Source organism: Heterodontus francisci, chromosome 26 (genome assembly GCF_036365525.1).
Source record: "Heterodontus francisci isolate sHetFra1 chromosome 26, sHetFra1.hap1, whole genome shotgun sequence".
In the NCBI taxonomy this organism is placed as follows: domain Eukaryota; kingdom Metazoa; phylum Chordata; class Chondrichthyes; order Heterodontiformes; family Heterodontidae; genus Heterodontus; species Heterodontus francisci.
Genome location: NC_090396.1, coordinates 61,007,568 through 61,030,349, shown reverse-complemented (window position 1 = coordinate 61,030,349; position 22,782 = coordinate 61,007,568). Strand labels below are relative to the sequence as shown.

The window sequence follows — 22,782 nt, the reverse complement described above, 5'->3', positions numbered from 1 at the left end:
TCCCCTCTCTCCCCCTCTCTCTCTCCCCTCTCTCCCCCCTCTCTCTCTCCCCCCTCTCTCTCTCCCCCCTCTCTCTCTCCCCCCTCTCTCTCTCCCCCCTCTCTCTCTCCCCCTCTCTCTCTCCCCCTCTCTCTCTCCCCCTCTCTCTCTCCCCTCTCTCTCTCCCCCTCTCTCTCTCCCCTCTCTCTCACCCCTCTCTCTCTCCCCCTCTCTCTCTCCCCCTCTCTCTCTCCCCCTCTCTCTCTCCCCTCTCTCTCTCCCCCTCTCTCTCTCCCCCTCTCTCTCCCTCTCTCCCCTCTCTCTCCCCCCTCTCTCTCCCCTCTCTCTCCCCCTCTCTCTCTCCCCCTCTCTCTCTCCCCCTCTCTCTCTCCCCCTCTCTCTCTCCCCCTCTCTCTCTCCCCTCTCTCTCCCCCTCTCTCTCCCCCTCTCTCTCCCCCTCTCTCTCCCCCTCTCTCTCCCCCTCTCTCTCCCCTCTCTCTCCCCCTCTCTCCCCCCTCTCTCCCCCCTCTCTCCTCCCCCTCTCTCCTCCCCCTCTCTCCTCCCCCTCTCTCTCCCCCTCTCTCTCCCCCTCTCTCTCCCCCTCTCTCTCCCCTCTCTCCCCTCTCTCTCCCCCTCTCTCTCCCCCTCTCTCCCCCTCTCTCTCTCCCCCTCTCTCTCTCCCCCCCTCTCTCTCTCCCCCCCTCTCTCTCTCCCCTCTCTCTCTCCCTCTCTCTCTCCCCTCTCTCTCTCCCTCTCTCTCTCCCCCTCTCTCTCTCCCCCTCTCTCTCTCCCCTCTCTCTCTCCCCCCCCTCGCTCTCCCCCCCTCGCTCTCCCCCCCCTCGCTCTCCCCCCCCTCGCTCTCCCCCCCTCGCTCTCCCCCCCTCGCTCTCCCCCCCCTCGCTCTCCCCCCCCCCTCGCTCTCCCCCCCCCTCGCTCTCCCCCCCCTCGCTCTCCACCCCCTCGCTCTCCCCCCCCTCGCTCTCACCCCCCCTCGCTCTCCCCCCCCTCGCTCTCCCCCCCATCGCTCTCCCCCCCTCGCTCTCCCCCCCTCGCTCTCCCCCCTCGCTCTCCCCCCCTCGCTCTCCCCCCCTCGCTCTCCCCCCCCTCGCTCTCCCCCCCTCGCTCTCCCCCCCCCTCGCTCTCCCCCCCCTCGCTCTCCCCCCCCCTCGCTCTCCCCCCCCTCGCTCTCCCCCCCCTCGCTCTCCCCCCCCTCGCTCTCCCCCCCTCGCTCTCCCCCCCCTCCTCTCCCCCCCCTCGCTCTCCCCCCCTCGCTCTCCCCCCCCTCGCTCTCCCCCCCCTCGCTCTCCCCCCCCTCGCTCTCCCCCCCTCGCTCTCCCCCCCCCCTCGCTCTCCCCCCCCTGCTCTCCCCCCCCTCGCTCTCCCCCCCCCTCGCTCTCCCCCCCCTCGCTCTCCCCCCCCTCGCTCTCCCCCCCCCTCGCTCTCCCCCCCCTCGCTCTCCCCCCCCTCGCTCTCCCCCCCCTCGACTCTCCCCCCCCTCGCTCTCCCCCCCTCGCTCTCCCCCCCCTCGCTCTCCCCCCCTCGCTCTCCCCCCTCGCTCTCCCCCCCCACGCTCTCCCCCCCTCGCTCTACCCCCCCTCGCTCTCCCCCCTCGCTCTCCCCCCCCTCGCTCTCCCCCCCTCGCTCTCCCCCCCCTCGCTCTCCCCCCCCCTCGCTCTCCTCCCCCCTCGCTCTCCCCCCCTCGCTCTCCCCCCCCTCGCTCTCCCCCCCTCGCTCTCCCCCCCCCTCGCTCTCCCCCCCCCTCGCTCTCCCCCCCCCTCGCTCTCCCCCCCCCTCGCTCTCCCCCCCCTCGCTCTCCCCCCCCCTCGCTCTCCCCCCCTCGCTCTCCCCCCCCTCGCTCTCCCCCCCCTCGCTCTCCCCCCCCTCGCTCTCCCCCCCCTCGCTCTCCCCCCCCCTCGCTCTCCCCCCCCCTCGCTCTCCCCCCCCCTCGCTCTCCCCCCCCTCGCTCTCCCCCCCCTCGCTCTCCCCCCCCCTCGCTCTCCCCCCCCTCGCTCTCCCCCCCCTCGCTCTCCCCCCCCTCGCTCTCCCCCCTCGCTCTACCCCCCCCCCTCCGCTCTCCCCCCCCTCGCTCTCCCCCCCCTCGCTCTCCCCCCCCTCGCTCTCCCCCCTCGCTCTCCGCCCCTCGCTCTCCCCCCCCTCGCTCTCCCCCCCTCCTCTCCCCCCTCGCTCTCCCCCCCCTCGCTCTCCCCCCCCTCGCTCTCCCCCCCCTCGCTCTCCCCCCCCTCGCTCTCCCCCCCCTCGCTCTCCCCCCCCTCGCTCTCCCCCCCTCGCTCTCCCCCCCCTCGCTCTCCCCCCCCTCGCTCTCCCCCCCCCTCGCTCTCCCCCCCCTCGCTCTCCCCCCCCTCGCTCTCCCCCCCCTCGCTCTCCCCCCCCCTCGCTCTCCCCCCCCTCGCTCTCCCCCCCCTCGCTCTCCCCCCCCCTCGCTCTCCCCCCCCTCGCTCTCCCCCCCTCGCTCTCCCCCCCTCGCTCTCCCCCCCCCTCGCTCTCCCCCCCCTCGCTCTCCCCCCCCTCGCTCTCCCCCCCCTCGCTCTCCCCCCCCTCGCTCTCCCCCCCCTCGCTCTCCCCCCCCTCGCTCTCCCCCCCCCTCGCTCTCCCCCCCTCGCTCTCCCCCCCTCGCTCTCCCCCCCCTCTCCCCCCCCTCGCTCTCCCCCCCTCGCTCTCCCCCCCCTCGCTCTCCCCCCCTCGCTCTCCCCCCCTCGCTCTCCCCCCCTCGCTCTCCCCCCCTCGCGCTCCCCCCCCTCGCTCTCCCCCCCCTCGCTCTCCCCCCCCTCGCTCTCCCCCCCCCTCGCTCTCCCCCCCCTCGCTCTCCCCCCCCCTCGCTCTCCTCCCCCCTCGCTCTCCTCCCCCCTCGCTTTCCCCCCCCTCGCTCTCTCCCCCCCCTCGCTTTCCCCCCCCCTCGCTTTCCCCCCCTCGCTCTCCCCCCCCTCGCTCTCCCCCCCCTCGCTCTCCCCCCCCTCGCTCTCCCCCCCCTCGCTCTCCCCCCCCTCGCTCTCCCCCCCCTCGCTCTCCCCCCCCTCGCTCTCCCCCCCCTCGCTCTCACCCCCCTCCGCTCTCCCCCCCCCCCTCACTCTCGCTCTCCCCCCCCTCACTCTCGCTCTCCCCCCCCCCCTCACTCTCGCTCTCCCCCCCCCCCCTCACTCTCGCTCTCCCCCCCCCCCTCACTCTCGCTCTCCCCCCCCCCTCACTCTCGCTCATCCCCCCCCCCCTCACTCTCGCTCTCCCCCCCCCCTCACTCTCGCTCTCCCCCCCCCCCTCACTCTCTTCTGCCCCCCTCTTGCTCTTTCCGTTCCCCCCCCCCCCCTGCGCTGTCTTGTTCCTGCCCCCTTTCTCTGTCACATAGTTGCTGAGCATATGGTTGGTCAGTTGTTTTCAGCAAGATCAGTTTCACAGTTGATAGCCCCTGACATATTCGGTGTTTTCCAGCTGGCTTTTAACAAAAAATCAGAACCCTCCGGAAAACATCCAGAGTCTGTTGGGGAAACGGGTCTTCCCATGAGCAGCTGTCAAATGTGAAACTAACAGCACAATAGTTTAAAAGCCAGTCTGACGATCGGAAATTTCCAATCTCCAATCTCTGACCCCTGGTGAGGATGAGGAACAGCTTGGGTACTGTTTACATCCATGGGCCAGTTGCAAACTGTTGGCGCCCGGGTCCTCGCCTGCGGGCTGTATGTTGGACAACCCTGATCTAAATGGTGAGAGATTGCAGAGCTCTGAGATGCAGAGGGAGTTGCGTGTCCTGGTGTATGAATCGCAAAAGGTTAGTATGCAGGTACAGCAAGTAATGAGGAAAGCTCATAGAATGTTATCGTTTATTGCAAGGGGAATTGAATACAAAAGTAGGGAGGTTATGCTTTATAGCTGCGTTTGCTGACAATACTACCACTAGGTGGCGCTGCAGTGGCACATGCACAATTGCAGCATGTGTTGCTAAAACGACACAGTCTGTGACTTCAGGCAGCTGCCAGGACTAAAGATGGCGCTGCTCAAATAATCGCACGAAGGCAACCTAACCTAAACACATGGCAGCACACAATGGCCAGAGGGAGAGAGTGAGCAAGACGGGCCGAGGGACAGTGGGGGGAGGGGAGGAGCGGAGCGGGCCGGGATGGGGCGAGCGAGTGGGCCAGGGACATGGGGGAGTGGAGCGGAGCGGCTGGAGAGAGCGGCGAGGGGGGAGCGGAGCAGCCAGAAAGAGCGGCGAGGTGGGTGGAGGGAGGAGGAGTGCGTTTTTCTGCGCATGCGCCATACACTTGCAACAGCAAAAGAAGTACTGGTCGGTCCCTGCACCCGGCAACACCAAGGTCTTTGGCCGTTCACTCTCCGCAGCTCTCTACGGCCTCACTTCAGCCACCGCCATCCAGCCGCTCCCTCCTGCCCAAGATCCCCCATCCAGCCGCTCCCTCCTGCCCAAGATCCCCCATCCAGCCGCTCCCTCCTGCCCAAGATCCCCCATCCAGCCGCTCCCTCCTGCCCAAGATCCCCCATCCAGCTGCTTTCTCCCCTACTTCTCAACTGTACTGCTGGCATTCCAGCTGCCTGGTCCCTGCCTTTTGCATCCCTCTCTTCAGGCAGTTCTGAATTTAACTCCCCCCACCTCCCCCCCCCCCCCCCCCACCCAAGGACCACAGTTGAATATCTGAAGTACAGTTGCAAAGTCAGGAAAAATATCATCAAAAACCTCAACAATTCCATGTTCAATTATTGAGAAATTTTATTCAGTACATGAAGCATTCGAGGCACTGCTGTGCATGGCGACATGAGTGTTGTGTCGCCAGCATTCTCGTGAAACAGACAGACCGAGTCTCTGCTATATAGGACTAAAGAGATTGTTCCTGGAGAGCCTAGTGGTGAATAAACGCTTGGCTCTCTATTCCACTACTGTATTGTCCATGTGAAGAAGGCAAAGTCACAAGAGTCTGAGCTCAGTCTATTCTTGGTGAATGTTCCCCAAGTGCATCTCAATGTGCGCTCCCATTTCATCCATAAATGCAAGGTTCCTTTCCACATCGTGGCAAGCTCCGCAGCATGATCCAGCATTCTTCGTTGCTTGAGTGCTGACCTTACGTCTCAAGGATTGTTTTCTCGAGGGCATGATTTACATGAAAAGAAATAAAATCAGTGTCAGAGCTTCCCTCCCTCCAATGAAATTACTGTTGAGCATGCTTTATGTTCTGCAGTAAAGGCATGTACTGATAACACCGCCAGTGAATCACTTAGTACCCACCTCAGCTGTAGGAGTCAGGATGATGTTACTGCCCCTATCTCGTGATGGTTCAATGCTGCTCTAAGGGACAAAATGAATGATGTGAGGGTGCTGGAAAAAGAAGCACATTTCTTTTGGAATATGAACATAAAGCAGGCCATTTAGCCCAGCTGTTCCCTACTAGTGGTTATGCTACTCCTGCGCCTTCCCATCCACTCCCATTTAATCCTGCCTACTACTGTCAGCATCGCCTTCCATTTCTTTCGCTCTTATCTACCTTTGCCTTAAAGCAACATTGGGGATGGAGAACGGTGTGGCTGCACTCCCACCTCACCAGTTGTGTACGCAGCAAGAGCATTCACATTCGTGCTACCACTGGACACGGCATGCTTGTTTCTTTTAGTGCTCAGTCTCTCCTTGCTGAATGTTCCCCAAGCGCTTGACCTCTTTGGACGCCCTCTCTGCTTGACAGGCAGCAACTGGCATTTGCGGAGTCTCACAAGGCTCTGCATGGTTGTTTCAAGGGTGTATGGGGAAACAGGTGGCTGTGTGTCCATGTGCACTGCTCTGATGGGTGCAGGAACTGGTGGTTCAATATCAGTGTCCATCAGTACGGTGATTGGCTCTGCCAGTGTGACTGAACAGCAAGGAGAGGTCCCGCAGGTGGGGGAAGTGGAGCTGTGAACAGGCAGGCGTAAGTATGGTCCATCAGCTCATTAGACCAGGGGGTATAACGTTCAGCATCCATGTATTGTGGCACGCGACTGATGTCCAGCTCGTGGCCACCTCCATCCAAAGGTGCCTCCAGGCAAATTGTTGACCTCACGGGAAACATGAGATGAGATAAATACAGAAGGCAGTCCGTAGAAACTTTACAGAAATGAAAGTGACCGTTTAGATGGCAAGCTGTTCACTGGACTGGAGCACATGTACTGCCTGCACACAGCCCCAGACAATGGAAAAGATTTTAGTGCAGTGCACTGGACTGGAGCACATGTCGTGCCCCAGACAATGGAAATGTTTTCAGAGCAACTGACCTTGGAGCAATCTCCTCTTTCTAATAAAAATGAAGCGGACTGAAATCTCCAAAACGACTAAATAATTGCCAGAAAATGTCCGACAAAACCTCTCCTCCTTTGGCGTTGCATTGCGGTATGCATAAAGTGCATGCGCAGAGGCCGACCAGGCGCCTTGCCCGAAAATGCACACGTCACGCGGTGACGCCATCGGCGCATGCGCTTAACCAGTCCTGGCAAGTCGGAACGCAGCGCATGCGCAGAGAGCAGGAGTTGTCAGGAATCACTATGTTATTTATACAGGGCATTGGTGAGACCGCATCTGGAGTACTGTGTACAGTATTGGTCTCCTTATTTAAGGAAGGATGTAAATACATTGGAAGCAGTTCAGAGAAGGTTTACTAGACTAATACCTGGAATGAGTGGGTTGTCTTACGAAGAAAGGTTGGACAAGCTAGGCATGTATCTGCTGAAGTTTAAAAGAGTAAGAGGTGACTTGATTGAAACATATAAAATCCTGAGGGTTCTTGACAGGATGGATGTGGAAAGGATGTTTCCTTTTGTGGGAAACTCTAGAACTGGGGGTCATTGTTTAAAAGTAAGGGGTCGCTCATTTAAGGCAGAAATGAGGAGAAATATTTTCTCTGAGGTTTGTGAGTCTTTGGCTCTCTCTTCCTCAAATGGCAGTGGAAGCAGAGTCTTTGAATATTTTTAAGGCAGAGGTAGATAGATTCTTGACAAGCAAGGGGGTGAAAGGTTATAGGGTGTAGGCTGGAATGTGGAGTTGAGATTACAATCAGATCAGCCATGATCTTATTGAATGGCAGAGCAGGCTCGAGGGCCGAGTGGCCTACTCCTGCTCCTAGTTCATTTGTTCATATGTAAGTTCATGGATTCTGGAAGTGCCCAGTTATCGATCTCTGTCCTGCCTCTCTTGCTCGCTGCTTGCCATTTCGGACTTCCATCACTGCTGTCTGATTTCCCATGCATGCTTGTTCTTGAGTGCCCTCTGTCTCCTTACCATCTGAGGCTGTGCCATGCTCTTGTACTACATCATGTTGCAAGGCCCCCCCCCCGGGAGTGTGATGCTGTGCAGATGCAGCAGACTATGACGATGCGCCCAACCCTGTCTGGTGCATACTGTAGGGCTCCACCAGATCTATCGAGGCAGCGGAAGCACATCTTCAGCATACCAATGGCCTGCTTGATGGTCGCTTGGGTGGACCTGTGGTAGGTGTTGTAATGCTGTTCCGCATCATTGTTGGGGTTCCTCACTGGCATCAGAGCCATGCCATCAAGGGTAGCCCTTATCCCCAAGTATCTACCCGTGATAGTGAGCAGGGTGACTGGCCAAGTTTGCACGAGTCATGGCAGCTATCTGGGAAACGGGCATGCACTTGTAGGAAGTGCTTTCTCTGGTCGCACACTAGTTGAACATTGATGGAATGAAACCCCTTTCTGTTTATGAAGGCGGCTGGTTGGTCCGTGGGAGCCTTGATGGCCATGTGTGCAGTTGATTACGACATGGACCTGTGGGAATCCAACAACGGCCCCAAATCCAATGGCCCTCTCTGTCTGACTCTCAGGGTCAGTCCTGTTGCGGACATAGCCGCTGGACCTCCTGAACAGAGCATTGGTCACCTTGATGTAGCGGTGCACTGCTGATTGAGAGACCCCACACATATCGCCGGTTGATCCCTGGAATGTTCCACAGGCGTAGAAGTTTAGGGCCACAGTAATGCAGCGATGAGGAAAGATTGGATCGGCTTGGGTTGTTTCCTTAGAATAGAGGAGGCTGAGGGGTGACTTAATTGAGGTGTACAAAATTATGAGTGGCCTAGATACAGCAGACAGAAAGGACCTGTTTCTCTTAGTGGAGAGGTCAGTTACCAGGGGGCACAGATTGGTAGAAGGATTTGACGGGACATGAGGAAAAAACTTTTTCACCCAGATGGTGGTGTGTGTCTGGAATTCACTGCCCAGATCTGAGGTGGAGGAAAAAACCCTCAACTCATTTAAAAGGTACTTGGACCTGCGTTTAAAGTGCAGTAACCTGCAAGACCACGGACCAGGTGCTGGAAAGTGGGATTAGATTGGGCGGCTAGTTTTTTCAGCCAGTGCAGACACGATGGGCTGAGTGGCCTCTTTCTTTGCTGTAACTTTTCTATGGTTCTAATTTGGAGTGCCACAGGCATTGGGTGACCACCAAAGCCCATTGGTTGCAAATCATCATTCAGCCGTGTGCAGAGGTGTGTGACAGCATCTCTGGTCATCCGTAGTCATCTCTGGTACTGGCGCTCAGACATCTGGAGGTATGTCATGTGAGTCCTATAGACTCGCTGGCATCTGTGGGCTCCGCTGCTGCTTGTGTCTGGGAGCTTCCTCCTGGGCCGCAGCTGCCTCTTGAGCCCGCCTCCGGCGGTGATGCCTCATCACAGGAACGGAATCCAGGAAAACAGGATGGATCATATCCATCCGGGTCACTGACCCGAAACGTTAACTCTGCTTCTCTTTCCACAGATGCTGCCAGACCTGCTGAGTGATTCCAGCATTTCTTGTTTTTATTTCAGATTTCCAGCATCCGCAGTATTTTGCTTTTATATTATTATTATGGATCATATCCATCTCTATTCTCCTGGTAACTTCAGATTCCTTCAAGAGGTCAAGGACACCTATCTGGGCAGAGATTTGTGTTAATTCCTGCTTCAGCAGTATTCCTGCATGAGCTCTATGGTATGGCCTGACATTGCCTGCACAACCTTTATAAAGTGTGAGCCATCATGACCATTGGAATACCATTCAAATTGACCCCAGACAAAAGCAGCCTATACAGTTTCTCAGGTCCCACTCCCCACAATGATATACAATTGCAGAGTTCACCCCCTTTTCTCCCCCCCCCCCCCCCCCCCAACGATATATACTTGCAGAGCTCCACCCGTCCCCCAACAGTATGCACTTGCAGAGTTCCAACCTCCCCTCTCTTCTGGGAATTAACCTTAGTGGCAGTGTCTGATGTTTCAACAAACTCTGCAGGATAGCAAGGCAAAATTTACCTAACCTTTGCAGGCACCAAGGACTCTTGACTCTGTGGCGCTGGCTTTTCAAGGACGGGAAAGTGAAGGCTTGTGAGTGCCGTGCATCAAACTGAAGATTGCGAATGTCTAGTAGGATTGTGGCGAATTGCATTCTAATTAATGCAAAAAGGTATTTAACACCTTGAAAGTATAGTCCCGTCGCAGAACAGTGGAGGTGCTGCCATGGTGCATCGCCGCCTCCGGGAAAATCGAAACCCAGTATTATGGCGTCTGGTTACGTGGCGGGCGATTCTGTTCTTATTCTCCGGCCTCTCCAGCCACAAAACTCGCCTTCAGGCTGAGCACAAGATCCAGCCCATGTGTGGTATGTTGTCCTGTGAGTTAAATTCCTTCTGTCTGTAAAATGGCTTCTGCTTAAGTACTATTTGTCTCTGCACATTTCTTGTTAGCCATAATGGTTTTATTTTGCCATGTACACTTTTAACCATTGAGAAATAAACAACTCATTTATTTTGGAATGGTTTTGCAAATGACCCTAATACGTCATCACAGTGTATTTGAGCTGCACTGCAGCCATAGAGTCATAACGGCACAGAAGGAGACCTTTGGCCCATTGAGTTCCATGCCAGCTTTCTGTACAGCAATACAATCAGTCCATTTCCCCACTCTATCCCCTTAGCCCTATAAGTTTATTTCCCTCAAGTGCCCATCAAATTTCCTTTTGAAATTATTCATCTCCACTTTCACCACCCCCATAGGCAGCGAGTTCCAGGTCATTACCACTCACTGCGTAAAAATGTTGTTTTTCACATCCCCTCTGCTTCTCTTGCCCAAAACCTTAAATCTGTGTCCCCTAGGTTTTTTTTTATTCGTTTCATGGGATGTGGGCATCGCTGGCCAGGCCAGCATTTATTCCCCATCCCTAATTGCCCATGAAAAGGTGGTGGTGAGCTGTCGCCTTGAACTGCTGCAGTCCATGTGGGGTAGGTACACCCACAGTGCTATTAGGAAGGGAGTTCCAGGATTTTGACCCAGCGACAGTGAAGGAACAGCAATATATTGCCATGTCAGGATGGTATATGGCTTGGAGGGGCACTTGCAGGTGATGGTGTTCCCATGCATCTGCTGCCCTTGTCCTTCTAGATGATAGAGGTCGTGTGTTTGGAAGGTGCTGCCTGAGTAGCCTTGATGTGTTGCTGCAGTGCATCTTATAGACGTACACGCCGCTGCCAATGTGCGTTGGTGGTGGAGTGAGTGAATGTTTGTGGATGGGGTGCCAATCAAGCGGGCTGCTTCGTCCTTGTACCATCAACTAATGGGAATAGCTTTTCTTTGTCTACCCAATCCAAACCTGTCAGAATCTTGTACACCTCTATCAAATGTCCCCTCAATCTCCTTTTGTTTCAAGAATAACCCCAGCTTCTCCAACCTAACCTTGTAGTTAAAATCCCATCGCCCCTGGATCCCTTCAGGTAAATCTCCTCTGCACCCTCTCAAAGATCCTCACATCTTTCCTAAAGTGTGGTGATCAGAACTGGAGACAATACTCTAGTTGTGGTCTAACAGAGCTTTATAAAGGTTCAGCATAACCTCCTTGCTTTTGTACTCAATACCTCTATTAATGAAACTCAAGATCCCATATGCTTTGCTAACTACTCTCTCAAAATGTCCTGCTACCTTTAAAGATCTATGTACGTGAACCCCCTGGTCCTTCTGTCCCTGTACACTCTTTAAAACTGTACCATTTAGTCTGTATTGACTCTCCATCCCTTTTTGTCTAAATGTATCACCTCACATTTCTCTCTTTAAATTCCATCTGCCACTTGTCTGCCCATTCTGCTAGCCTATCTATATCCTGATGCAGTTGATTGGTATCATCCTCACTGTGTTATGAGAGTACTTTTTTACAATATGTTTTAAGCGCTTATAGTTGAATTATGGACATCAAGTCATCTAGAATCTGAAGAGATGCTGAACTTTGTTTTTTTTCTAAGAAAGATCATCAGAGGGTTCATGAGTTTTGGCTAGTTAACAAGTCTTACTGGAAGATATCTGTCTGTGGATAATCTCACAGCAGGGGTTGTTTTTGACTTGGGGAGATGTTTACAAAGAAGTGACGGTTAAGATTTATAGCGGTCAGGAGACTTGGCTTCTGGAATGATTTAGTTTCATTTTGAACTGTTGCAAAAGACAGTTGCTTCTTGCCTGCCACAAGAAGAACAGCTCAACTCTCTCTCTGTCAAACAAATCCTGCATCCTGTGTATCCGATTCCTGTTTCATCCTGTATTTGAAGAAATCGTGCATGTTTGAAGAAACCTTTGCATATCGAATGTGTGGGAACTGAAACCTTGTTGCTGTATTCCTGCTGTAAGACCTATTTGGAGCCTCTGTAGCTGCATATCTTAGAAAGCCTACCCCAACTGATCTTCGACACCACCTGGAAAGAGCTGTTCTACGAAGATCCTAGTGACAACCACCTATGCGCATTTGGGACGCCAAAACTTTCCATACCTTCTTTTAAGCCTGTGTTTTTTTTCCTTCCTGTTTTCTTTGTAACAGATATAACCAAAAATCCCCCTTTTATTTTTCCCAGTTAACTGGTGCGAAGGTATGTGTGTGTAAGTGGCTAGGATAAATAAGGGGCTTTAATATTTCAGTTTGTGTGTATGTTTTACTTCATTATTGGTTAAGACTTGTTTTATAATAAACTGCTAATTTTGTTGTTTATTAAAGAAACCTGGTTGGCGTGTTTTATTCTGGGAAAAATAGAGTATATGATTGACCATATCGGTAAGTGGGAAAATTTAAATATATGTTGTGACCTGTGAAGAAGTGGGACTAGAATAAACAGTACACTCCTCCTGTCATGGTTGTAACAACTGTCTGCCACACCTCCAAGTTTGGTATTGTCGGCAAATTTTGATATTTTACTCTGTGCTCCAATATCAAAGTCATTTATGTATAAATAAAAAAGCAGTGCGTTGAAGGGTAAGCTCCAATCTTATGAAATGTTCTGTACCTGAGAGTGGGTCAAATGCTTGTTTGTAGATCACCCCCAATCCAACCTGGAGTTGTTTGTCATTTTGCCAGTGTTTTCTTTCTCTCTGATATTTTGGTTTCTTAAGGATGTTTAATTCTTCCGTGTCTGAACCCAGATTGAACCTGATGATGCTATTTCTTAATGCAGTGTGAAAGATGCTTTAATATTACTGTAAGACTTTAAGTACAGCAATCCAATTTATTGCACTGTGTTTAGCACCAAGTAATATGTATGCTGTTGCCAAATTATTAACCATTTCATTTTATCTCAATTTCCCAGTACTGTCAGGAAATACCTTTTGACAATGCCAGTTCCATTGTTGATTGTTGGGGGGAGGTATATTACTGAGGAGAGATTCCCAGACCCTCGTAATATCCAGGTTATTCTAATCTGACTGAAACTTGTTAAAAGACTCTATGGAGGACATTTATATTCTCAGCTAGTTCCTTTCCTTTATGGACAGTTAGTTTTAGTTTTTAGTTTTAGAGATACAGCACTGAAACAGGCCCTTCGGCCCACCGAGTCTGTGCCGACCATCAACCACCCATTTATACTAATCCTACACTAATTCCATATTCCTACCACATCCCCACCTGCCCCTATGTATTTCCCTACCACCTACCTATACGAGGGGCAATTTATATAATGGCCAATTAACCTACCACCTGCAAGTCTTTGGCATGTGGGAGGAAACCGGAGCACCCGGAGGAAACCCACGCAGACACAGGGAGAACTTGCAAACTCCACACAGGCAGTACCCAGAATTGAACCTGGATCGCTGGAGCTGTGAGGCTGCGGTGCTAACCACTGCGCCACTGTTCTTATAGGGTATCTTTGGCTTACACTCCTTTGAAAAATGTGCAGCTTATTATTACAGTTTTCATTTACTCTATCAATTTCCACCATGGTATGATTCTTTAAATAAGGTAAATTGTGTTAAAAGACCATTCAGCAACAAATGGTGACACCATAAATGAAGGAAAACATTAGTGTTAATAAACAGATATACCCAAAGTTCAGCTTTTATTAGATATTAATACATACCCTGGATAAACCGCCTAGTGATGTGTACTATACCCTGGATAAACTCCCTAGTGATGTGTACTATACCCTGGATAAACCCCCGAGTGATGTGTACTATACCCTGGATAAACCCCCTAGTGATGTGTACTATACCCTGGATAAACTCCCTAGTGATGTGTACTATACCCTGGATAAACCCCCGAGTGATGTGTACTATACCCTGGATAAACACCCTAGTGATGTGTACTATACCCTGGATAAACTCCCTAGTGATGTGTACTATACCCTGGATAAACTCCCTAGTGATGTGTACTATATCCTGGATAAACTCCCTAGTGATGTGTATTATACCCTGGATAAACTCCCTAGTGATGTGTATTATACCCTGGATAAACTCCCTAGTGATGTGTATTATACCCTGGATAAACTCCCTAGTGATGTGTACTATACCCTGGATAAACTCCCTAGTGATGTGTACTATACCCTGGATAAACTCCCTAGTGATGTGTACTATACCCTGGATAAACTCCCTAGTGATGTGTATTATACCCTGGATAAACTCCCTAGTGATGTGTACTATACCCTGGATAAACTCCCTAGTGATGTGTACTATACCCTGGATAAACCCCCGAGTGATGTGTACTATACCCTGGATAAACCCCCTAGTGATGTGTACTATACCCTGGATAAACCCCCTAGTGATGTGTATTATACCCTGGATAAACCCCCTAGTGATGTGTACTATACCCTGGATAAACCCCCTAGTGATGTGTACTATACCCTGGATAAACCCCCGAGTGATGTGTACTATACCCTGGATAAACTCCCTAGTGATGTGTACTATACCCTGGATAAACCCCCTAGTGATGTGTACTATACCCTGGATAAACCCCCTAGTGATGTGTACTATACCCTGGATAAACCCCCTAGTGATGTGTACTATACCCTGGATAAACTCCCTAGTGATGTGTATTATACCCTGGATAAACTCCCTAGTGATGTGTACTATACCCTGGATAAACTCCCTAGTGATGTGTACTATACCCTGGATAAACTCCCTAGTGATGTGTACTATATCCTGGATAAACTCCCTAGTGATGTGTATTATACCCTGGATAAACTCCCTAGTGATGTGTATTATACCCTGGATAAACTCCCTAGTGATGTGTATTATACCCTGGATAAACTCCCTAGTGATGTGTACTATACCCTGGATAAACTCCCTAGTGATGTGTACTATACCCTGGATAAACTCCCTAGTGATGTGTACTATACCCTGGATAAACTCCCTAGTGATGTGTATTATACCCTGGATAAACTCCCTAGTGATGTGTACTATACCCTGGATAAACTCCCTAGTGATGTGTACTATACCCTGGATAAACCCCCGAGTGATGTGTACTATACCCTGGATAAACCCCCTAGTGATGTGTACTATACCCTGGATAAACCCCCTAGTGATGTGTATTATACCCTGGATAAACCCCCTAGTGATGTGTACTATACCCTGGATAAACCCCCTAGTGATGTGTACTATACCCTGGATAAACCCCCGAGTGATGTGTACTATACCCTGGATAAACTCCCTAGTGATGTGTACTATACCCTGGATAAACCCCCTAGTGATGTGTACTATACCCTGGATAAACCCCCTAGTGATGTGTACTATACCCTGGATAAACCCCCTAGTGATGTGTACTATACCCTGGATAAACTCCCTAGTGATGTGTATTATACCCTGGATAAACTCCCTAGTGATGTGTACTATACCCTGGATAAACTCCCTAGTGATGTGTACTATACCCTGGATAAACTCCCTAGTGATGTGTACTATACCCTGGATCAGTTAGATCAGTCCTTCACACCCATTCAAGTTTTTGGGGTTTGTCTTTCTCAACATTAAGTTGAGAGTGATCATCTTAGAAATACGCCTGATCCAGAATAACCTCCAAAAGGCGCTAGGATTATAATCCACTACAAGCCTTTTTAATAATAGAAGGGGTTGTTGACAGTGCTATTAAACGGCACTTGTTCAGCAATAACCTGCTTACTGGCGCTCAGTTTAGGTTCTGCCAGGGCCACCCAGCCCCTGACCTCATTACAGCCTTGGTCCAAACATGGACTAAAGAGATGAACTCCAGAGGTGAGGTGAGAGTGACTGCCCTTGACATCAAGGCAGCATTTGACCGTGTATGGCACCAAGGATCCCTAGCAAAACTGGAGTCAATGGGAATCATGGGGAAAAATCTCCATTGGTTGGAGTCTCACCTAGCAGAAAGGAAGATCATTGTGGTTGTTAGCGGTCAATCATCTCAGTGCCAGGACATCACTGCAGGAGTTCCTCAGCATAATGTCCTAGGCCCAACCATCTTCAGCTGCTTCATCAATGACCTTCCCTCCATCATAAGGTCAGAAGTGGGAATATTCGCTGATGATTGCACAATGTTCAGCACCATTTGTGACTCCTCAAATAATGAAGCAGCCCATGTCCATATGCAGCAAGACCTGGACAACATCCAGGCTTGGGCTGATAAGTGGCAAGTAACATTAGTGCCAGGCAATGACCATCTCAAACAAGAGAGAATCTAAGCATCTCTCCTTGACGTTCATGGCATTACCATTGCTGAGTCCCCCACTGTCACCATCCTGGAAGTCCCCATTGACCAGAAACTGAACTGGACCAGCCACATAAATGCTGTGGCTATAGGAGCAGGTCAGAGGCTGAGAATTCTGCAGCGAGTAACTCACCTCCTGTCTCCCCAATGCCTGTCCACCATCTACAAGGCGCAGTGGTTAGCACCGCAGCCTCACAGCTCCCGCGACCTGGGTTCGGTTCTGGGTACTGCCTGTGCGGAGTTTGCAAGTTCTCCCTGTGACCGCGTGGGTTTCCGCCGGGTGCTCCGGTTTCCTCCCACAGCCAAAGACTTGCAGGTTGATAGGTAAATTGGCCATTGTAAATTGCCCCTAGTGTAGGTAGGGGAAGGTGGGGGATAGGGAATATGGGAATAATTTAGGATTAGTTTCAATGGGCGGTTGTTGGTTGGCACAGACTCGGTGGGCCGAAGGGCCTGTTTCAGTGCTGTATCTCTATGACTCTAAGTCAGGAGTGTAATGGAATACTCTCTCCACTTGCCTGGATGGGTGCAGCTCCAACAACACTCAAGAAGCTCGACACCATCCAGGACAAAGCAGCCCACTTGATTGGCACCCCATCTACAAACATTCACTCCCTCCACCACCAACGCACAGTGGCAGCAGTGAGTACTATCTACAAGATGCACTGCAGCAATGCACCAAGGCTCCTTTGACAGCACCTTCCAAACCCGTGACCTCTACCAACTAGAAGGACAACGGCAGCAAATGCATAGGAACACCATCACCTGCAAGTTCCCCTCCATGTCATACACCATCCTGACTTGGAACTATATCGCCTGTTCCTTCACTGTCGCTGGGTCAAAATCCTGGAACTCCCTTCCTAACAGAATTGTGGGTGTACCTACCTCACATGGACTGCAGCGGTTCAAGAAGGCAGCTCGCCACCTCCTCGAGGGCAATTAGGGATGGGCAATAAATGCTGGCCTAGCCAGCGAAGCCCACATCCCACGAATGAATAAAAAAAATTCCTCAGTGTCCTAAATTTTATTCTTAGAATTAGGTGGTTAATATAATTTGATTACTCTGAAGTGAAAGTAGCTGGTTTCAATAAGTTTAAACATCCTTTTTGAAAAAAAGTTCAACTTGGATTGCCCAATGCCAAGATTTATTCAATATACATAACTTAATGATATAATAAAACGATTAACTAATTCCCTAGCAATTTTCTAGGGTTTTGTAATATTTCCTGATTAGTTTTAATTGGGATTAGTTTTATTTGGAATTAAGTATTAAGATTGTTTTATTTGAAAGAAGAAAACTTTGACTTGTCCTATAAGTTACATTATCATATTGAAGCTTTAGTTACAGTAAATGTATATTGCATTCTTTTCCTCAGACTCTTAGGTAGGTCACTTATTAATCTGGGAAGAATAGTGACCCAGACACATCAAATTTCCTCTTAAAATGAGATATTAGCATTTATTCATTAATGTTCCTGAAGTAACCCTTTAAGTATCATTTTTCTGTGCCATAAATTTCTATGATTCTTTGTGAACTACATAAGAATGGTTTAGATCAGTTTGTCTCAATCCAACACAGGCCAGATGAACTGTCTAGAGGCCCCTAGTTTCAGAAGAGTCCTTTTATTCAGATATGATATTTAACATTTCATACTATTAGCTCTGGTGCATATAGTAAGGATGAATAGTGTGATGGTTCTTCCTCTAAATAGATATGGGGCTGGTTTTCATTATTACCCTTTTTTCTGTAGGTCTGTGGTATTATCTATCAGGAAGCAAGTGGCCTTGCCTAACTTTAATTGGCTCTCCTAACTTTGGGTACAGATCTGTGCACAGAGATCTAGAGGCTCAGCTAGCAATTGTTACAGAAAACCACAAGTTGCAGCAGCAATTACAGCAGGTCAGTAGTGAATTGGTGGACTTAAAAAGGAAGAAAACTTTCATTTGAGTTTAATGACAATTTTTTACATCCATTTTAAATTTGGGGCAAATTTTCCACTTTAGTGTTTGTGATGCCAAGCTTCACACGCCAGTAGTGTTAAGGATGAAAATTGCCTCAACTTTAAAACTGAATAGATTATTTGTGATTTTATTAGTGTTTCTCAGTTGGAAGGAACCGAGCTGAGCCAGAGGCTGGTAAATGGCGCTAATGTTTGTATTTACAAATACATACATCTATGCCTTCCCCACTCTGAAACAAAGTTAATTGGAATTATAACCAAGGCTGCCTGCTCACATCGCTCTTGAAAGATTGCACCAATCCTTCTAGTGCAAAGAAGACTGCATTGAAGGAATAATCTGTGTTACTACTGCCGACAATAAATGTCAAGTGTTTCCTTCCTTGGCCCCTTGCTCAATCACCCCACGAAAATAGCTCCTGTCAACAAATTAACCTTAATCTTGGTGCATAGTATATATTGTTTAAATGTCCATGACTGTCTCACTATTTCAATGTTCTTGCAAGTGCTGTAGTGGTTGTTAGTTATAGATGTAAACCATCTCATTTAAACCCAGTTTTAATTAGAAAATAGGGGGAAAATGCTTCCTTGAATCGGAACTTGGAAGCCCATTTAGTCTGTCGGTGCATGTGCTAGTGCAGACTCAGTTATTGGAACTATCTACTCTAATTGTATTCCCTGCTTTTCCATTGTACGTTTCTCTAATTGGCTCTTAAATGTTGTGACTGACTTGTTACAAATAGTTATTTGTTACAAATAGCAATTTGTAACAAAGTACTTCATCCCCAACAATCTTTTATGCACGGGAAAAATCCTTCTAATTCCCCCCTTTAAGCTTCTAGCCCAAATTCTGAGATTTTGACCCCTTGTTAGTAATTTGCATCTAGTGGAAATAATGTTTTTCTATTTGTACTGTTAACCTCCATTCTAATTTTTAAATGTTGTTTTAGAGTTTCCCTTAACATCCTCTGCTCTAGTGTTGCTTTTCCACGTCCAGCTGGATAATCTTGTGGTCCTTCCATTATTCTTCTCTAAATACAGACAAAAATAATAATGAGCATCTCATCCATTCTACTATTCTCTACAGTAGGTTTGCAGCCTTCATCTCTTGCTGGTCCTACCCTTTCTTTAACTATCTTTTGATACTGTGCTTATAAGAGCTCTGACTATTACAACAGCAAGTTTCATTTACATTGCAGCTTTAATGTAGAAAAATGCTTCAAGGTGCTTCACATTCATGAACAACGGATGCTGAGATTAAGCGGGGTAACCAGAGGTTTGGTCCCAGACATGGATTTTGAGGAGAATCCTAAAAGAGGAGAGGGAGGTGGAAGGGCTTAGGGAGGGAATTCTGGAGAGTGGAGCTCAGTTAGGGTGAAGGAGTGGGGAAATGTACAAGTGGCTGGAGTCGGGGAGTTTTGGGGAGGAGGTAGTAGGGCTGAAAGTGGTCAGTCGAGACGGTGGAGGGATTTAGAGGTGAGGATATGAATTTACAAATTGAAGTGTTAGGAGCTGGGCGCCAAGGAAGGTTATTGAGGCGGGAAGTGATGGTGCAGGATGGGATACAGGCAGTTGAGTAATAAAATAAATTCTTTGTCGACTCCCAGTATTTTCATATATTCTGAACCTTCCTAATCTGTCTTCTGCCTATGTGAAATATACCTTAATTCAAAGAATAACTACTATATTGTAATCTATTAAATGAATATTGCAGCTAAGAAAAATACTAGTGCCTATATTTTCTAGGAACAAGAACATCTGTACTGCCTTTCAAGTGAGGTTTTGACTACTACATTTGACCAACCAAATCGATATGTGAAGCTCTGGGTGAAACTGGTAACACCACTTATAAAGAACTTTTTCTAAAATCTTAAAGGGACACTTCTACTTGTAAGTTCATTATGGCTCAACTAGTCCCTTTATTTTTGTACCTAAGTTTATAAAACTGTTTTGAATAGATGGAAGCAAAGGAAAAGGTTTTAAAGATCGCAGTTATACTGCCAACTTTGCATAAATACAAAGCTTATGGATCTATGTATGGTCTCTACTGGCCTTGAGATTTTCTGTGTTTGTGATTAATTTCAGTTTGCTGACATCAAAGCTCACTTGATTCAAGTACTAAGCTTTTGAGTGGAGGGAAGAAAGATTCTGGTCTAGTAACTGTTAATGTTTCTTTGCCAACACCTGTAAAGTTATTACAGGGTACTATTGGAGGACTGGTCACAACACTTTATCCCAGAGATGTTGAATACCAAGCTGAGTAATAATGATTTGATGCATTTTAGAGCTATTAGTTACATTTTGGTAAAAACTATGAGCTTGTAAAAATTGATTTAGATGCTCAGAATTAGAACTTGGGAATGCTGTGGTGACTGCTGGACATGAATTTGGTTGATTGCACACTTACTGAACATCTCAGCTGATGGAACTGAAATAAATGTAAGAGTATGACAGATGAATATATGTGAAAGTTTGTTTTTTAGTTAACTAATTGTCCACTGTTGAATGTTCCTACCCATTCAAATACTAAGAGTCAAAACAATTTGTTTTCTTCAAGGCTCATGAGAGTCACTGTCAGCTTGGATAAAAAGAAAATGGCTTAAGGACAGAAAACAGTGTGTTGCGGTAAATCGTTGATTTTCAGACTGGAGGATGGTAGGCAGTGGTGTTCCCCAAGAGTCAGTGCTAGGACCACTGCTTTTTTTGATATATATCAATAACTTGAATATTGGAATACAGAGTAAAATTTCAAAATTTGCCAATGATATAAAACTTAGAGGCGTGGCAGACACTGAGACTATGCCTAATCAACCGCAACAGGGCATAGATAGGCTAGCAGAATGGGCAGACAAGTGACAGATGGAATTTAATACAGAAAAGTACGAGGTAATGCATTTTGGTAGAAGGGTTAGGGAGAGGCAACATAGACTTAATGGCACAGTTCTTAAAAAGTATGCAGGGACAGAGCGACCTGAGGATTCATGTGCATAGATCTTTGAAGGTGGCAGGACATATTGAGACAGTATATAGCAAAGCATATGGGATCTTGGGTTTTGTAAATGAGAGGTATTGAGTACAAAAGCAAGGAGGTTATGCTGAACCTTTATAAAGCTCTGGTAGACCACAACTAGGGTTGTGATCTGATCACCACACTTTAGGATGGATGTGAGGGTCCTTGAGAGGGTGCAGAGGAGATTTACTAGAAGCATTCCAGGGATGAGGGATTTTAGCTACAAGGTTGGGTTGGAGAAGCTAGGCTTGTTCTCCTTGGAGCAAGAGAGGTTGAGGGGAGATAGGTGTACAAGATTCTAACAGGTTTAGATAAGGTAGACAAAGAAGAACTATTCCCATTAGCTGATCGTATAAGGACTATAGGTCACAGATTTAAGGGTTGGGTAAAGAGATAGCTAGGGGGAATTATGAGGAAGAACTTTTTTACGCGGCGAGTGGTAATGACCTGGAACCTGCTGCCTAGGAAGGTAGTGGAAGTGGAGACGATCAATGATATAAAAAAGAAAATCGATGGGTACTTGAGGGATATAAACATGCAGGGCTATGGGGATCAAAATTCCTTGAGTTCAGACAGCAGGAGGACACCTTATTTGCATAGGCAGGCAAGTGCCACTTTGGGCACATCATCTACTTTCCCTTGCCTGCAGGAGAGGGGTTTGCCCTGGATGTTCCCCTGCCCTGGATCTCAACTGAGCCTTGGGATTGAGTGTTCCTGCCTTAGGGAGCTTTTGCCCCCTGCCCTTCATTTGCCTGGTAAAGAGTGGATGGAAATTCCGTCCCTTACGAGACATTGAGGAAACCCTGGAAATAGCAGAGATCTGACCTAACAAAATCTCTTAACTTTCCTGGACGTTCTGTTGAAGTATTGCACTTTGGAGTGTGGTTTCTAAAATGTGACACGTTCAAAAAATTTTATAATTTACTGGAATGCAAAAATGTCACTGAGGCCATAGAGCCAATTCCTGGTGTAGGTCACTTCTACTATCAAGCTACTCGACCTTCTGAGGAATGTACCCTAAGCTTCCCATAAAACCTTTTCTATTTAATTTTGCATTTGTTTCTGCTCGAATAAAATAAAATATGCTCTTCAATTGGATTATTAATTTTCAGAATGTAACATTTATTCAAAAACTTTTTAAGCAGATGCAATTGAGTGTTTTTGACATCTGTGTCATAACATTTTAAATGAAGTTTCAGTTTATAACTCCTTTACAGTTTAAACTTGTAGTAAAACTGCAACAGCTGCAAGGACCCACTTAGCTCGTTTATCTTTTGTTTTCAGGTTAAAAGTCCAGACATAAGTCGGACCTCGGGTGCGGGTTTTATATACTGGGCACTCGTAAATATTTTTTGTTTCTTGACGATCCACTGGAATGGCTTTGATAAATGCAACTGGCATTGCTGGTGTAAGCTCCTTCAGTCGTGCATCAGTAATGATTCCACTGTTCTTCTCCCAGCGTGCACCTTTTAACATATAAAACATTACTAATAGTTTAATTGGAAAATCCTTTACTCAAGTTTTGTTCACTGTTTTTAAAAAGTAAAAATAATGAAGAATGAGCATGTATTGCCACTGATGGAATGTTTCTGTATTTTTAGAAGCCTGGTAATTTGGTAAAATCTAATAAAACCAATTGTAAGTTGGTTGTAGAATTTTCTTTTAAATTTATGTATCATTACCTGAAGTCCGGGGCAGCAGAAGGACCTAGAAGGAACCAGGACTGGAGCAGACCTGTTTAAATACAGAGCAGGGCTCGAGGCCCTTCACTTACCTGAAGTCTGGGGCAGCGGCGGACCTGGAAGGAATCTGGACTGGAGCAGAGCTGTGTAAATAAAGAACGGGGCTCGAGGCCCTCATTTACCTGTAGTCCGGGGCAGC

At 48.7% G+C, this 22,782-nt stretch overlaps 2 protein-coding genes across 4 annotated transcripts in view; one reads left to right on the top strand and one right to left on the bottom strand.

The window, feature by feature from the left end:
- Positions 1-22,505, top strand: part of LOC137384386 (CDP-diacylglycerol--glycerol-3-phosphate 3-phosphatidyltransferase, mitochondrial) — an 87,164-nt gene extending 64,659 nt beyond the window's left edge. Inside the window, exons 8-9 of one of the 3 annotated variants that reach the window (XM_068058354.1) lie at positions 17,685-17,833; positions 19,638-22,505. In XM_068058354.1, the coding sequence (XP_067914455.1) occupies positions 17,685-17,833; positions 19,638-19,757 (269 nt within the window). In that variant the 3' untranslated portion in view covers positions 19,758-22,505. Of the gene's footprint in view, positions 1-17,684; positions 17,834-19,637 lie in introns of those variants that run through there. The other 2 variants (XR_010977578.1, XM_068058356.1) reach the window with 2 other exon arrangements.
- LOC137384384 (dynein axonemal heavy chain 17-like) overlaps positions 22,003-22,782 on the bottom strand; it is a 1,056,876-nt gene continuing 1,056,096 nt past the window's right edge. Inside the window, exon 81 of the mRNA XM_068058353.1 lies at positions 22,003-22,367. Coding sequence (XP_067914454.1) covers positions 22,120-22,367 — 248 coding nt within the window. The 3' untranslated portion in view covers positions 22,003-22,119. The remainder of the gene's footprint in view (positions 22,368-22,782) is intronic.